General features: G+C 49.8%; 1 protein-coding gene across 1 annotated transcript; it reads right to left on the bottom strand.

Moving 5' to 3' along the window:
* Positions 1 to 303: 303 nt before the first annotated feature.
* Positions 304 to 13,510, bottom strand: HBEGF (heparin binding EGF like growth factor). Its single transcript, XM_059061333.2, has 6 exons — positions 13,208 to 13,510; positions 12,843 to 13,016; positions 8,645 to 8,822; positions 2,954 to 3,109; positions 2,074 to 2,164; positions 304 to 1,741 (listed from the first exon to the last, which is right to left on the bottom strand). The coding sequence occupies exons 1-5, from the start codon at positions 13,251 to 13,253 to the stop codon at positions 2,092 to 2,094; spliced, it is 627 nt and encodes a 208-aa protein (XP_058917316.1). The 5' UTR covers positions 13,254 to 13,510; the 3' UTR covers positions 304 to 1,741; positions 2,074 to 2,091.
* Positions 13,511 to 14,828: the final 1,318 nt, after the last annotated feature.

Consider the following 14,828-nt stretch of genomic DNA (forward strand, 5'->3'; position numbering starts at 1 on the left):
CTTCCTATGTGAAAGATCTATTCTCTCCTGTCTCAGAGATGGTATGATATAAGTACTAAGACACATGATTAGAATCAGATTACCAGTTGCAGCTCTCTCACTTACCAACTGTGTATCCTCGGGTAAGTTACCTAACCTCTCCAAGCCTCAGTTTCCAATTCTGGAAAAATGGGACAATAGTACCTCCTACAAAGGGTTGTTGGGGATACTGAGATAGTATACATAAATAGGCCTGGGCTATTTATGGGCTTAGAAAATACCTACGTTAAACTAGCTCCCAGTTAAAACAAGCAGACAGAAGGCTATGGAGTAAGGGTTATCTTTATTTGAATTGCAAAGTATAAATATAAACCAGGTTTGGAAATTCAGGTTTGTAACAGTTCAGTAATGGCACCAGAAACTTCCAGAAGGGACCACGACAGCATACCTTTGTAGTTTTGGTGAGGTGGGTGGGTTTACACAAAAGCCCTCCTCACCTCCAACCTTCTCTGTAGCAATTGGTAGGTTATCAATTACTAAGAACAGTTAGCTCCAATGTTTCCTGTTCCTCCTCAGCCTTTCTCTTTGCTAATACCTTTTCTGGATTATCCTCTGCTGCATTGACCCCTGCATGGAGTAGCACCAGAAGAATGGCAGGATAAGAGAAATGTCTTGACACAAGGGACAGTGAGTTCCCACTCTGTGGACCTGGGCCCATGGAGGGTGAGGGGCCAGGAAAGCTGCAGGCATGGAAGTCCAACTTCTTCTGAGACTGGGCAGGGAGAGGACACAGGGGAATACCGATATCTGTTACATCTTGACATCAGCACCTTGGGCTTTCAAAACACAAACGGTAGACACAATCGCCTAGGCAAGACTGCCGTCCAACTCATAGAGTGGATCTGACAAAGTTAATTCCTACATCCTGACCATACAGAACTCCCCCTGTGGCACTCAGATCATGGAAGATCTTCCGAAATGTGGACAGACAATAGATTACTATAGATGGATCACAGAGCCCTCTCACATTTGCAGCAGAGGAGAGTAATGCTGAGCCAGATGGTAGGGGATGCAGGGTGGAGGGCCAGGAAATTGCCAAAGTAACAGTCTAGGCACTTGAAATATTATTGTTAGATTGTTAAAAACTAAATAAATTAACATACATAGAATAAAATAAATATATAATTTAAGAGGCATTTTACAAACAAACAAACAAACAAAAATAGTTGTTATTTTTCCATCTGGGTAGAAGTCCCAAAATTCAGAGTTCTCAGGTTTATGGTATTTCACAGTTAACTCATCAAATCCAGCACTGAAGGGTCCAAATGGCAGATCCCTTGGTGGCTTCTTGAGTACATGGCTTCTCAATCTTTGCTACTTTCTTCCAGTCCCCGAATCTTTCTTTCTTCCTCTCCTTCCTTTTTTTCAGGCAAAGATCCTGGAGCATATGGAATTTAACTGGCATTTTAATCCAGAAGATAAGTGTTTAAACAAATTTATGGGGGTAAGTAGGGCTTGGTGGAGGAGAATCAGAAGGGCACGAAGGTCCCTCACTTTTGCTTTCTTCTGACCCAGATCCCACTGGACATATTCTGTTTGGCACTTGAAGGCTCTGGTATTTTGGCAAAGCAGTTATGGGAGGCCCAATTTAGATGGCAACTGGGGATGAAGGAATCTTCATGGCTAGTTGTGAAGTCCTTCCCCTCTGCAGAGTTTGTGATCAACTTGTATCTTCTCACAGGCAGCAGTCCCCAGCTGATTCCTAAAGCACAGGAAGAAGGCATTTAAAGCTGGATCCAGCTTAAGAGGTCTTAAGAGTCTCCTTAAGATCTTCTGGGAAGGGGTGGGAAGAAGAAGAGACAAGGACGAGAGAAGCTGTCTTCTCAGGCATTGGTCTTGAGTATCTCTCTAGCAACTTCCACCCTAAGTGGAGATGCAGCACCAAGAACCTTTTTGAAAACAATTCTGCAGTGGGACCGTGACTCCATAGCAGCCTGCCCCCTAACTCCTAGGTCAAGAGAAGAATTCAGCATGCCTAGAAACAGATCCAGGAAAGCTGGTGATGGTACCATGGGGCAAAGGATGGACCATTACCTTGAGCACAGGTTTCTCTCAGTGGGACGTAGTCATGCCCAATTTCACTTTCTCTTCATTTTCCACGTCATAACCTCCTCTCCTGTGGTACCTGAGGAAAGTAAGTTTTGTGAGCAAGCTCTGCCTGCTACAGCAGGGTGAAGGTCCCAGAGCTGGTCCTTCCAAAAGATTCTGGCCCAGTGATTCTCTCCATACTTGGAAAAGCCCAGAGGATATGGCAGCTCAACAGACCTCTGGCCAAAGGTCCAACTGCCCCAAGGATGCCTGTCTCTAATGGCAGGCTACAATTTGCTAAGAACTTTCACCTCAATTATACAATCCTCACAACATCTTTATGAGGTAGGGGAACAGAGATTAGAATCACTGAAAGATTACAACCCTTAGAAAGACAGGTAACTTGATCCAGGTCTCACAACACATGAGTTGCACTGCTTGTAAATGGGCACAGAGTGCTTAGTAGGTCTCCTCAGTCTAGAATATAAGCTGGATTGAAAGCATAGCCTGGGGACTAGATGCCTCAGATTTGGAAGGATACACCAATAGTACCACCCATTCCCTGACTACCAAACCACACCCTAACGCCATCAGAGAGCAGAGTCAGGAAAAAGAACTGTGTGAAGATGTGGCTCCATGGGTGGGTTGCTGAGCCTGCTGTGAGAAGCAGGACCTCCTAAGGCCTGGCAATTTTTGCCCTGGGTTCTAGACACTGGACATATGTCATACCAGAGAAGCCAGGTTCTTGGAGAGCCTGTACCCAGGAATGTTAGTCAGGCTCCTAGCCCAGAATTTGGGAGGTTAGAGGCCTCATGTGACCATCAGGTAGAAGACCCTGGAGGAGGAGGAATAGAAGTGATTTGCAAAAGCAGCCTGTAACACTCACCAAAACATGAGAAGCCCCACGATGACCAGCAGACAGACGGATGACAGCACCACGACCACCACAACCAGGATGGTCGTGTGATCATAGGTATATAAACGATTTTTCACTGGGAGGCTCAGCCCATGGCACCTCTCTCCATGGTAACCCGGGTGGCAGCTGGTCCAAAACAGAACAAAGCAGAGATGAAGTTAGTGGTTTGGCTTCACTCTTGGCAATGGGCCACCTACATAAGCCAGAGCCCACTCCTCACAGCTTCATCCTGTCAGTCCCTAACTGTGATTCCTGTCCTTCCTCTAGCCTTCTCTAGTACAAGACTCTTTAGAAGCCCCTCTAAAGGCTCTGTGGACTTCCTCCTTCACTCCACACCCTCCCCTTCTTCATTCCCTTTGGTCCTCTGGCACAAAATTCCTGCTCCAGGCAGGGAAAAAGCAAAGGAGGACTTCAGGTCTTGGCTAGATTGTTCCACGTGTGGATGATTAATTACATGTGTGTTAAAATGTTCAGAGGACTTGGGCACAAGAGCTGGTGGGTTGGACTGAGGGGATTCAGTATCACTCCCTCTAGTGAGGCCCCTCAACACTCTGACCCAGAAATAAACCCAGCCCTCCCCACCGATGCTTCCAGCGTTCAGTCCCTCTGCCACTGCCCAGCCTATTAATAGGCCCTGTTCCTTTGCCAGAAGTCATTTTCCTCAAGTTTCCTTCATTTAACTCCCAGCTCCCCCTGGGTGCAAGGCCCAACTTGTAAGCTGAATTTTGGCCTTTGGCCTCTGAACGCTGGGCTATCAGGCCTACTTCATCCCAGGACAAAGCAAACAAACAAAGAAAACATCTCCTTGCCTACCTGTCCTGCCAGTACATTTTAGAATGTCAGAAAAAAAACCTTGGCTTTTCTTACTCAAGAAATAAATCAGATGGCAACTGACTTTTCTAACACAGAACTTTTCCTGGAAGCCCTTGGGAAGACTGAGAAGTGCCTACAGTTGAACAAGCACATTCACGTCCCTTTCTTTTTTTGCAGGGGAGCTGCGTGGTGTGGCTTGTGGGATCTTAGGTCCCCGACCAGGGATTGAACCCAGGCCCTCAGCAGTGAAAGCGTGGTCCTAACCACTCGACTGCCAGGGAATTCCCTCACATCCCTTTCTTTACCTGAGCATCCCAGAGATCCTTTGATGTAGGTAGGAGCCCATGTTACAGAAAGGCAGAGCTATTTTCCCCACAGTCACACAGCAGGGCAGAGACATAGACACAGATTGTCTAACAGTGAGCTCAGTGTGCTGCCCACACACATCCATAAATGCCCAGTCAGGGATGCAGTGGCACTGTCTGCCTGGGGACTTTAGGCCACTAACTGCTGAAGGAAGCACCAAGAACCCGGTGGCCCTCTATTCTGAACTGCACATCCTCTGGGGAAAAGGTTAGGCACCTGGTTCCTCAGAGCAAGGAATCCCTTCTTCCTGCCAAGAGGTACCAGTAAAGTTCCAAGGAGCAGACGTATCAGACCCAGGGACTGGGCTGCCCCTGCCTTCCTACCCAGCACCTCTTCCCTTCCCAGCTCCTCCTGGGTGTTTTGGGGAACCACCTCACTGCAGGATAAATGTAGGTCAGGCCCACAGCAGAGCACACAGCTCCTTGCCCAGCCTCTCCATGCATCTGTCCCATCAGCCCAGGTGGACAAAACAATGACCCCGATCCTGCCAGGACATAGAGGATGCTCTTAGGAGCACCCCTGGAAAATCACTTGTTCAAAGAACTTTACAGTTTATAAGACACTGTCCTTATCGACTAGCTTAACTGAGACTCATAACACCCTGGTAGGCAGGTATAACTTCTTTTACATATTGAAAGACTAAGATTAGGGTCAGAGAGAGTAAATGATTTGTGAAATGTTTCACCAACTAGGGAGCAGAAGGGCCAAATTCATAATTCTTTCCATTTGAACAGTGTAGGTTACCCCAAAGAAACACATATCTGATGGGCCTGATGGGTTTCTGAAGCAGAAACAGAGAGTGGTCTGACTCTGCTCTCTCAGTTATTATTACTGTTATCTTGAATGATAAATAACAATTAATAGCACACATTACAGGCTTACTATGAGCCAAGTACTCTGTGCTCATTGCTTTACAAGGATCATCTCATGTAATCTTAAAAACATCTCTATGAAGTAGGAGTTACTATCCCCATTTTAAAGATGAAGAGACTAAGGCTAAACTTCTGTTAGATAACCTGCCCAAGATTACACAGCTAGTGAGTGGTAGAACCAGGATTTGACTCAGCACTCTGGCTGACTTCAGAGACTGTGTTTTCCTGCAGGGAGGGAAGGTGAAGTTGAGTCTGTTTTTCACTTCCAGCCCATCATTCAAACCCCACAGGTACTTACTCAGATGATAGAAATAAAGCTTGGCCTCAGAGCCCCGCAATTCAGTTACATAATCCCTCCACCCCCACCCTGAGTCAAAAGGATAATAATGTAAACATCCTAATATTACCCATGTCCCCCTCCCTTTGCAGACAACTCCTGGCTCCCCCAGGGAAGGAGCATTCCAAGCATCCCAGGGTGAGGGCAAGATCGTGTGTCTTGCCCAGAGCCAGTGACCCGTCAAACCAGGATGTGTTCCTCCTACCCACGCCTGTGGCCCATTTCAGAACTTGTATTACAACAGAAGCAAGGACCCTCTAGAGTACAGAGACATCTTCCAAATTGGATTTCTCCACCCCTACCCCAGGAGGTGGAGGGGGCACCATTTGGCAGAGGGGACTCAGAATACATGAGTTCCAGACTGGTCCTGCTGCTATTTCTAGCCAGGTGATCTGGAGCAAGTTACGGTCGTGTTTCCAAGCTTCAGTTTTCTCATGTGAAAGGCAGGAATAATAAATACCTACCTCACTAGAGCTTTGTGAAGCTCAAATGAGATAATACAAATAAAAGCACTTAATAAAAGGCCAAGTCCCACATGTGTGGGAGTTACTATATAATCAGATGCCGGAGGATACTGCCCATATCCTGAGGAAGGGAGCACCAAAGTCATATGGAGCCAAAGAGAAGGGGGCTCGCCATTCCTTCTTGGCATCTGGGCAGTGAGGCCAAGTAGAGCCTTCAGGCCTGTCTCTCTTCCAGCTGTGAGTCCTTGTCAGGCTAACAGTCCCCAGGTTTCCTCCAGCCACAGGAAACTTTGCAGCCAGTTTCTGGGTCAGCAGCTCATCAGGAGCCCCAGGAAACTGCTCTTTGAGGGCAACTGTTGGCTGGTGACACAAAAGGGTTTTCCTGTGGGTGATGGCTGCAGAGGGCTGGTTTAGGAAGCCGGCCAGCCTCAAGCTCACCACAGCAGCCTGACACACCCCAGCTGGTGGTTGCTGGGTCTGGAGGCAAGAAGGAGCCACAAAGCGTCCCAGATGTAGGTGCCCAGATGTCACATTCTCCCAAACCAGGAGCTCTGTGTCTTCTTGCTGCCTGCTGCCCTGAGTACCAAAGGCTGGAGGCAGGAGGCAGCCAAGCCAGACACAGAATTCAGCCCCTTGAAAATCTGCCTAGGAAGCAGACACAGAGTCTTCACATCAGATTCCATGCTCTTCAATTAGAAAAAGCCTTAGGAGACCTCTATAATAGCTGCCCTCTGTAAAATCATGCTCCAACTTTGTAAGAACAGACAGGGAAGAAGGATGCAATCCAATACCCAGTGCAGCCTGGGGGCATGAAAAGCATGTTGGACTGGAAGTCAGGCACCTGAGTGCCTGTCCTGTTTCCACACACTTTATTTAGCTGTTGATCTCAGACAAATCACTTCCTACTTCCGGGCTCCAGTTTCCTCATCTTTCAAGTACAGACAGCAAGCCCTACCTACCCAGCAGAGGGCTTTTGAAAATACAGGGCTGTATTTTCCCGTCCCCTAGAATAGCTGGCACCAAGTAGGTGCTCAACAGAGACATGTTGGGCTCAACTCATATTAAATGTAAACTGTAAAGCTCCAGGGCAAAGGAAGGAAAGCACTGTCACAGTTACCATCACCATCCCTAGGGCCACCTTGACCCTGGACACCATTATCTAGGTTCTCTGGGCTTAGGTGGTCAGTCAAGCTCAGCTCTCCAGGAGAGAAGCCTTAAAAGGGTTCTCAGCTGAGCAGTGGAAGTCCATCCACCAACGCCCTGGACCAGTTCGGCCAGATTTGGTCAGACAGATTTCTGGCCTCAATCCATCTTGACTACGCTCAGAGTCACTGCCTCCACCCTGTGCTAATGAGGCCAGTTTACAAATTTAGGATAAACATTCCCTGCCCTGTCTCAAGACTTCTGGAAGAATGATTTGGGGACTGTGTAGGTCACTCTTTTTTTTTTTTTTTTAACATCTTTATTGGAGTGTAATTGCTTTACAATATTGTGTTAGTTTCTGCTGTATAACAAAGGGAATCAGCTATATGTATACATATATCCCCATACTTCCTCCCTCTTGCATCTCCCTCCCACTGTCTAGGTCACTCTTAAGCAACCCCCTCCAATACCAAGTTCTTGACAATGATATGAAAGGAGAGGACGCACAAGTGACTGTAGACATGGAGGGGGGTGATGGGTCTGTCTGACAATTGCCAAATACAGGGCAACTCTGCTATAGGAGATCAGATGGGACAAGGAAGCTTTAAAAAAAACCCAAAGGATCCGTACCAATCACAGCAGAAGAGATGCGAGGCAGCCAGCCTTCCTGACAGGCTGGGAAGCGGTGTGCACACAGCAATCTCCTGACTCTGTCCAGAGCCTCCCAGGTCACAGAGGCTGCCACTCCACAGAAACTCAGGCCCAGCAGAAGAGAGTGCATGTTTACAGCCTGATGTGGGTGTTGGTCTCAGGCACAGTGGCGACATTATGCCTGCCACAGAGCATGGCAGTGTCGTCATCCCTGAGGGGTTGCCAAGGCAGCCATTTGCTGGGCTTGGCCTAGCAGAGTGGCTGGGGAACCCATGGCCTCTCCACCCACACCCCTGCCTAGGGAAGGGGTGGCACTGCCTGACCGGGGGCTGATGCCTACTGAGTTGGGTTCCATTTTCCGTTAATCTTACACAAAGGAAGTGTTCTCCCACCCCCATAGCCAAAGGTCAATACCCACCATGTCCCCCACCTCCTGGCCCTCGCCAGGGTGAGGAAGAAGGGAGGAGGGGCTTCTCCCTGCTCCCACAATGATTGCTTTCTCTACAGTCCTGCCATGCCTTAGAATCAACCCACATTTGCTCACTCACATGCACATATGTCTGAGTACACATATCTGCATAGCACATATCCAAATGTACCTCATACCTACCTGCAGGACTTGGGAAAGAAGGCCACGGGAGCTCCACTCCACCCAGGAGCCCCACTCTGCCATGTTTCCTACTGGCTTCTCCCATCTGGAGTAGGGCATGAGGCAGAAATGAAGAACCTGCCTTCAGGTGTCAGCTCTCCTAGTGTGTGCTCATTTCTGAGCAAGCAGGAAATGCCCCCAAAGATGAAAGACCGTCACAAACCCACGCCACAGGAAATTGCATCCTATGCTGGGGGGAGCCCCTTCCGCTGACTAAAAATATTTCCCCTCCTCCCAACTTCCTCCAAGAGGTTGAGAAGAAACTGGGTGGATTTATGAATTCAAGGAACAGTGACAACCAGGAACAGCTACCAGGCTGACAAAGAGTGAGCTGTTAACAGTCAGCCCCGGGGAAGGGACACTTACATGCAGGATGGAGCCCGGAGCTCCTTCACGTATTTGCATTCTCCGTGGATGCAGAAGTCCTTGTATTTCCGAAGACAAGGGTCTCTCTTCTTCCCTAACCCCTTGCCTTTCTTCTTTCTTTTCCCACGCTCCTCCTTGCTTGGTGTGGCCAGAGCTTGTGGCTTGGAAGAGAAAGCAGCTGCAGTAGAAAAGTACCCTGTTAAGTCTTTGACTTCCTCAGGGGAAAAAAATCAGAACAGCACAGTGTCTGGAAGGATGTTTCGATCATACCTGAAGTCAGAGGCCTGGGAAGGCCTCTCGGCTCAGTGCCTCCCAAGATCTGAAGGAAGACTGACTGGGCAGACCTCCCCAAAGTGGTGGAGGAAGTAGAGGCTGGGGGTCCCAAGGAAGGCATTTCATAAACTCAGTTTTAAGAATCTCATTCTATGGACTTGAGGACATGGGGAGGGGGATGGGTAAGCTGGGACGAAGTGAGAGAGGGGCATGGACATATATACACTACCAAACGTAAAATAGATAGCTAGTGGGAAGCAGCCGCATAGCACAGGGAGATCAGCTCGGTGCTTTGTGACCACCTAGAGGGGTGGGAGAGGGAGGGTGGGAGGGAGGCGCAAGAGGGAGGGGATAAGGGGATGTATGTATATGTATAGCTGATTTATTTTGTTATACAGCAGAAACTAACACACCATTGTAAAGCAATTATACTCCAATAAAGATGTTAAAAAAAAAAAAGACTACTAGGTCCAAGTGACACTTAAAAAAAAAAAAAAGGACCTCATTCTAAGAATGCTAGCTTCTGTTGAGTAACTGAAGCTGATTGGGCAATTCTACTGACCTCACTCCCACCCCACTGTCCATCCTCATCTCCTACTCCCCCCCACACACTTGCTTCTATTTTGGCCTTAAATCAGCCTCATTTCCTGATGCTGCACTCAGCGACCCATTTGCAGGAAGACAGCGTCAGAGATAAAAATTGCTTCTGGAGAAGGTACTTGGAGGGTATTTTAGAGGGAAGAGGCTCCTAAAATAAGAACAGTGCCCATGTCCAGGTGGTCCCCTCTGGGGTACCCATTAGCAGCAGCAGACCATGAGCCGAGAGCAGAACCAGGATCAGGGACAGCAAGCAGGCCACCCCTGGTCAGAGATTTACTGTCTTAACTTTTTTTAAATTTAAAAAATATTTTTATTGATCTATAGTTGATTTACAATAGTGTGCTAATTTCAAAGAGCCTTGTTTCTTTGACATCAAGCAAAATATTTACCCTGCTCTGTGTGCTATTTGCAGCTCACCACTTCTCTCAAAGGTCCATTTACATTTATCCCCAGATGTCCTGTTTATAGCTCCCTAGGATGGGGAGTACAGTGCACAAGAAGCAGAAACGTGGAAAGTAAAGAACTATCAGAAGGAACTAGAACAATGATAACTCTCCCCCTTCTTTCCACACTTAAAAGGGAAAAACCTCACACAGACATCCAGCTGGGACTGATCATGGGCTATGCCCTTCAGCCCAGGGGTCTGACACAAGTCTCCCCTCCCCTGTCCCAGCAGAAAAAAGATGCCTGCTGTCTATGGCTATAGCACATGTCTGGCAGAAGGATGAGCATCATACATTAGACTGGAGTCCTAGGATCCTCAAGGTGGTATTGACTTAAAAAAATATGGCTTTTCATTTTCAGTTGAAAAACTTGAGGTCCCGAAAGGCAGTGACTTGCCCAAGGTCCTACAGGTTTGGGATCTGAAATGTGGTCTCTGGACTCCATATCCAGTGCTCCTTCCCAACACACCAAGCTGCCTCACACAACCCAGTCCCCTCTTCCAGACAAGCCCAGAGCACCAGGGATGCTGAGCCAGGAATGAGACAATGAATGGGCTCTGAAGTCAACAGACCCATGCTCGAATTTCAGCCATGTGATCTTGGGCAAGTCACTTAATCTCTCTGAACCCTGGAGCTCTCGGTAAAAAGTGGAGAACAGGTGTTCCTATCTCAGAGGGTTGCAGCAAGGATTAATTAACCCACAATAACATGTTAAGTGCCTAGAATACAGGAGGCACTTAATAAATGGTAACAGTTATTTATTTTAGGGGATAGAATCCCTAGACCTGAAAAATAGTCTTTGCCCAGAAAACCCAAGAAAAAAGAAGGGGCAGATGCCAGTAGTCCCATAGACTCTTGTTTCCTCTGGTGCAGACCCAGGCCCTTTCAGAACTCAGAAGGTGAGGCAGATGCTCAGAGGAAACCAATGACCATGGCTGTGGTGAAATTGAGGTAGGAGGGCCCAGCCGATCAGAAAAAGGAGGGAGAGGGACTTCCCTGGTGGCACAGTGGTTAAGAGTCCGCCTGCCAATGCAGGGGACATGGGTTTGAGCCCTGGTCCGGGAAGATCCCACATGCCGTGGAGCAATTAAGCCCGTGTGCCACTACTGAGCCTGCACTCTAGAGCCCACGAGCCACAACTACTGAAGCCCACACACCTATAGCCCGTGCTCTGCAACAAGAGAAGCCACCGCAATGAGAAGCCTGTGCACCACAATGAAGAGTAGCCCCCGCTCTCTGCAACTAGAGAAAGCCTGCACGCAGCAACGAAGACCCAGCACAGCCAAAAATAAATAAATAAATAAATTTATTTATTTAAAAAAAAAAAAAAAGAAAAGGGAGGGAGAGAGTGACAGGGTGACAGCCAAGCTCCTGCCGGGGAGAGGGAGCAGTGACTCAGGTCTGCAGAGCTAGGAGGAGCAGCTGTGTGGGTGGACGGTGAGTCACAGCCCAGCTCTGCCCTGCCTATGAGGAGAGGGCCAGGAGAATCCAGGTTGTTCAGGCCAGGAGTGACCCCCAGAGGGCCACTGTGAGAGGATGGCAGGTGGGAACCTGGCCTCAGCTTTGGAGCAGACCCTTGATGTATACTAAATAGAGACAGCACCTAAGGGAAGCTCTGGGTAAGGAAGAAGGGTGGCAGAGGAGCAGACGGAGCTAGAACAGGTGGGTATCTTTCCAGCCAAATATAGTCATTCCGGGGCTCCAAGGCTCAGTCCCTGCTCCACCCTTAAGAATCTCTGCAGGTGACTGGGGGCAAGGAAGCAGGCAATACTGGAGGCTCTGGACTCTGCCCTGTGCTTGTACTTACTTAGCCACAGCACCTCTGCTGGTTGAAGGATCCCATTTGGCCCTTCCTCCCTTGGAGTCTCTCTCAGGGACTCAAGGCGGTCAGGAAGTATCCAGGCTTGTGTAGGATTTGTAGACAGCCAGCATATCAATACAGCTCTCTAGGGACCCAGTGCTCACCATTCACAGCCTCCCGAGGAGGTGCTGGCCTAACCTGAGGGGGGACCAAGTGTTCCTCGTTCCCCTGTTTCCTCAACCTGGAGACAGGTGGATGGAGGAGACTAACACTGCACACCTTGTATGTGCCTAGCATCTCCACATCTGTTACCTTATTTTATACATAATAGTCAGTTGATGTGGGAATTAGGACTTGTGCACATTTTTTCATAGAAACTCTAAGGAAAGCATCTCAACCACTCCTTGTTCCTATCACCCAGCTTACCTCAGAGGAATGTACCAACCCCACACACCTTGCCTGTTTCAATTTGCCTCAGAGTATCCAGAAAGGCAGCAACGTGGCATGTGAGACCACGTTGGGCAAGAAAAACAACAGGGGCTTCGAAAGACAACAGGGGCTTCCCTGGTGGCGCAGTGGTTGAAAATCTGCCTGCTAATGCAGGGGACACGGGTTCGAGCCCTGGTCTGGGAGGATCCCACATGCCGCGGAGCAACTAGGCCCGTGAGCCACAACTACTGAGCCTGCGCGACTGGAGCCTGTGCTTTGCAACAAGAGAGGCTGCGATAGTGAGAGGCCCACAACCTGTGATGAAGAGTGGCCCCCGCTTGCCACAACTAGAGAAAGCCCTCGCACAGGAACGAAGACCCAACACAGCAAAAATAAATACATTAATTAATAAACTCCTACCCCCAACATCTTCTTTAAAAAATAAAAAAAGAAAAAGAAAAAAAAAAGAAAGACAGACAACAGGATCTACATTCTAGGACCTCCCATTGAGTTTGTCAGGCCAAGCGGCTTTTCCTTGAGGTCCTCCATGAAAACCTCCAAACCATAGGTGTGCCCAGTCGGCATAAATGCCAGATCCACTTATTCTTAAACTGTCCACCGGGGTCCGAGGATGGGCATTCCTCACACCCACCTCTGAAAAGGTCCAGGTCTGTCTCTTCCAAGTCCATGACTTCCCGGCCTCGGCCACCTCCCGGGGGCAGCAGCTGGTCCGTAGATTGAGTAGGGGAGTCCAGATTGCTGGTTCCAGCCGCCAGCCCTCTCCGAAGCCGCTCCAGGCTGTCGCCGGTCACCAACGCCGAGAGCACTGCGGGTGAAGGGCGAGGCCGCTTCAGACGCCCCCGCCCAGACCCCCGTCGCCACGTACCGCTGACGGCGCCCGCCTGCCAGGGAGCACGGGCCCCACCAAGTGGCCCGCGCCGGGGGCGCTGCAGAGATCTTCCTCCGTGTCCCCTGCAGAGCGTCCCCATCCCCCCCGACCCCCGGCAGCCCTCTTACCTGCAGCCAGAAAGAGCTTCAGCACCACCGACGGCAGCAGCTTCATGGTCCCGGACTCGGCGGAGGCGGCGAGGCAGCAATCACTTAGGAGGCGGCGGCCACCAGGCGCTGGCACGGGAGCCGGGCGGGAGGAGCGCAGGAGATCCTGCCGGGCACGTTCTGCTGCCGGCCTCTGGGTGTAAGCCTGGCTGGGATCTGCGCGGAGCTCGCGGCCGCTGGGCGTCTCTGTATTCACTCCGTCTGTCCGTCCTCCCGAGCCCTTCAGCCTCAGTCTGGATGGCCAGCTACCTTCCGCGCGCAGCTCTCTCGGTAGACTGAGCGCTCCCGGGCTTGCGGCCGGGAATAAGGCTCCTGGAGGCGCCGAGGCTCCGCCCCGCCCCCTGCCGCCCCGCCCCCCCACTCCCGCGCTGAGAACTCCCGCCCGGCTCCAGGCGCCTGCCGCCCAGCCCCGGCCCCCGTGGGCGCGGCTGGGAAAAGGGGCGGGAGAGGGGGGCGGCACTCACATATTTTGGGACTAGGCCAGGGTAGCCGCGGCCTGACTGTGAGTAGGGCTGCTCACCGGCAGGTGGCGGGGACCAGCTCCTACCTTTACCCAGATGCTTGTCACGCTACAGCCTTGGGACTGCTGAGCTGCGCTTCGCCCTTGGACACCCCTCATTCCTTCCTCTCTTCCAGGCCTGGTACCTCCGGTCATCCCTGCTCTAAACCAGAGATCTCCACCCATGTCATCTTCTGAGCTTCAGAAACCCTCTTCTTTGCCTACCGATAAATCAAGTAGTAAATAATAATTAATTCATTTATCATTAAAAATTAGACACATGAATGCCAGGAGGTCTCGTGAGCCCAAGGTTACCAGAGTTGCAGGTGCAGGCACCTGGTATCAACCCAGCAAAAGCAAAGGAAGTTAGTAGTATTCTTCCAGCCACTGGAGTGGCTTCTCCCCATCTTTGTCCCAGAGGACATTGTCTCCATTAGGATTTTTGAACTATTGAGTATAATTCCCAGGCTTCTGGGATTGGAGAGACACAGGTTGTGAAACAAGCCTCCTACTTTTCCTTGCCTTTGAACACCACCTTCTTCTCCAACATAAAAGCTGAGCCCCCTCCCACAGGATCCAGCTGGCTAGCCTAGGTTGCCACGTTCAAGGTGCCAGGAGATTGATGTGTTTTTCTTCCAACTTATGAATTTTTACAGGGGTCTTCTGGAGTCAATGTCCTGACCCAAAGAAATGACTCTCTCAGTAGGCATTTCAGCTCCCAGGGACACACTGGGACGGGAGTTGTATGACACAAGGCTGGGTTGGCATTCAGAGCCCTCAAATTGTGCCAGATAGAGCTGCTTGCCTGATTCAGCCCACGTGTAGGGATAAAAACGGGCCTGCTATTTATACATAGTCTATCCCACTCTCCCTCCCCATCCCCACTTCTGCAGGGGTCAATGGGGCTCTTCCCTCTTAACTTGTCACTAGCAACTCTCCCCAGGTTTAGGTTTCCATAATGCCCTGGAATCACTACAGATCTAAGCTGGAATCCTAACTTTGCTTCTTACTGTGTGACCTTGGACAAGATATTTAATCTCACTGAGTCTCAGTTTCCACATCTCTCAAATGGGAATAACAATA

This window comes from Kogia breviceps, chromosome 4 (assembly GCF_026419965.1).
Source record: "Kogia breviceps isolate mKogBre1 chromosome 4, mKogBre1 haplotype 1, whole genome shotgun sequence".
In the NCBI taxonomy this organism is placed as follows: Eukaryota; Metazoa; Chordata; class Mammalia; order Artiodactyla; family Physeteridae; genus Kogia; species Kogia breviceps.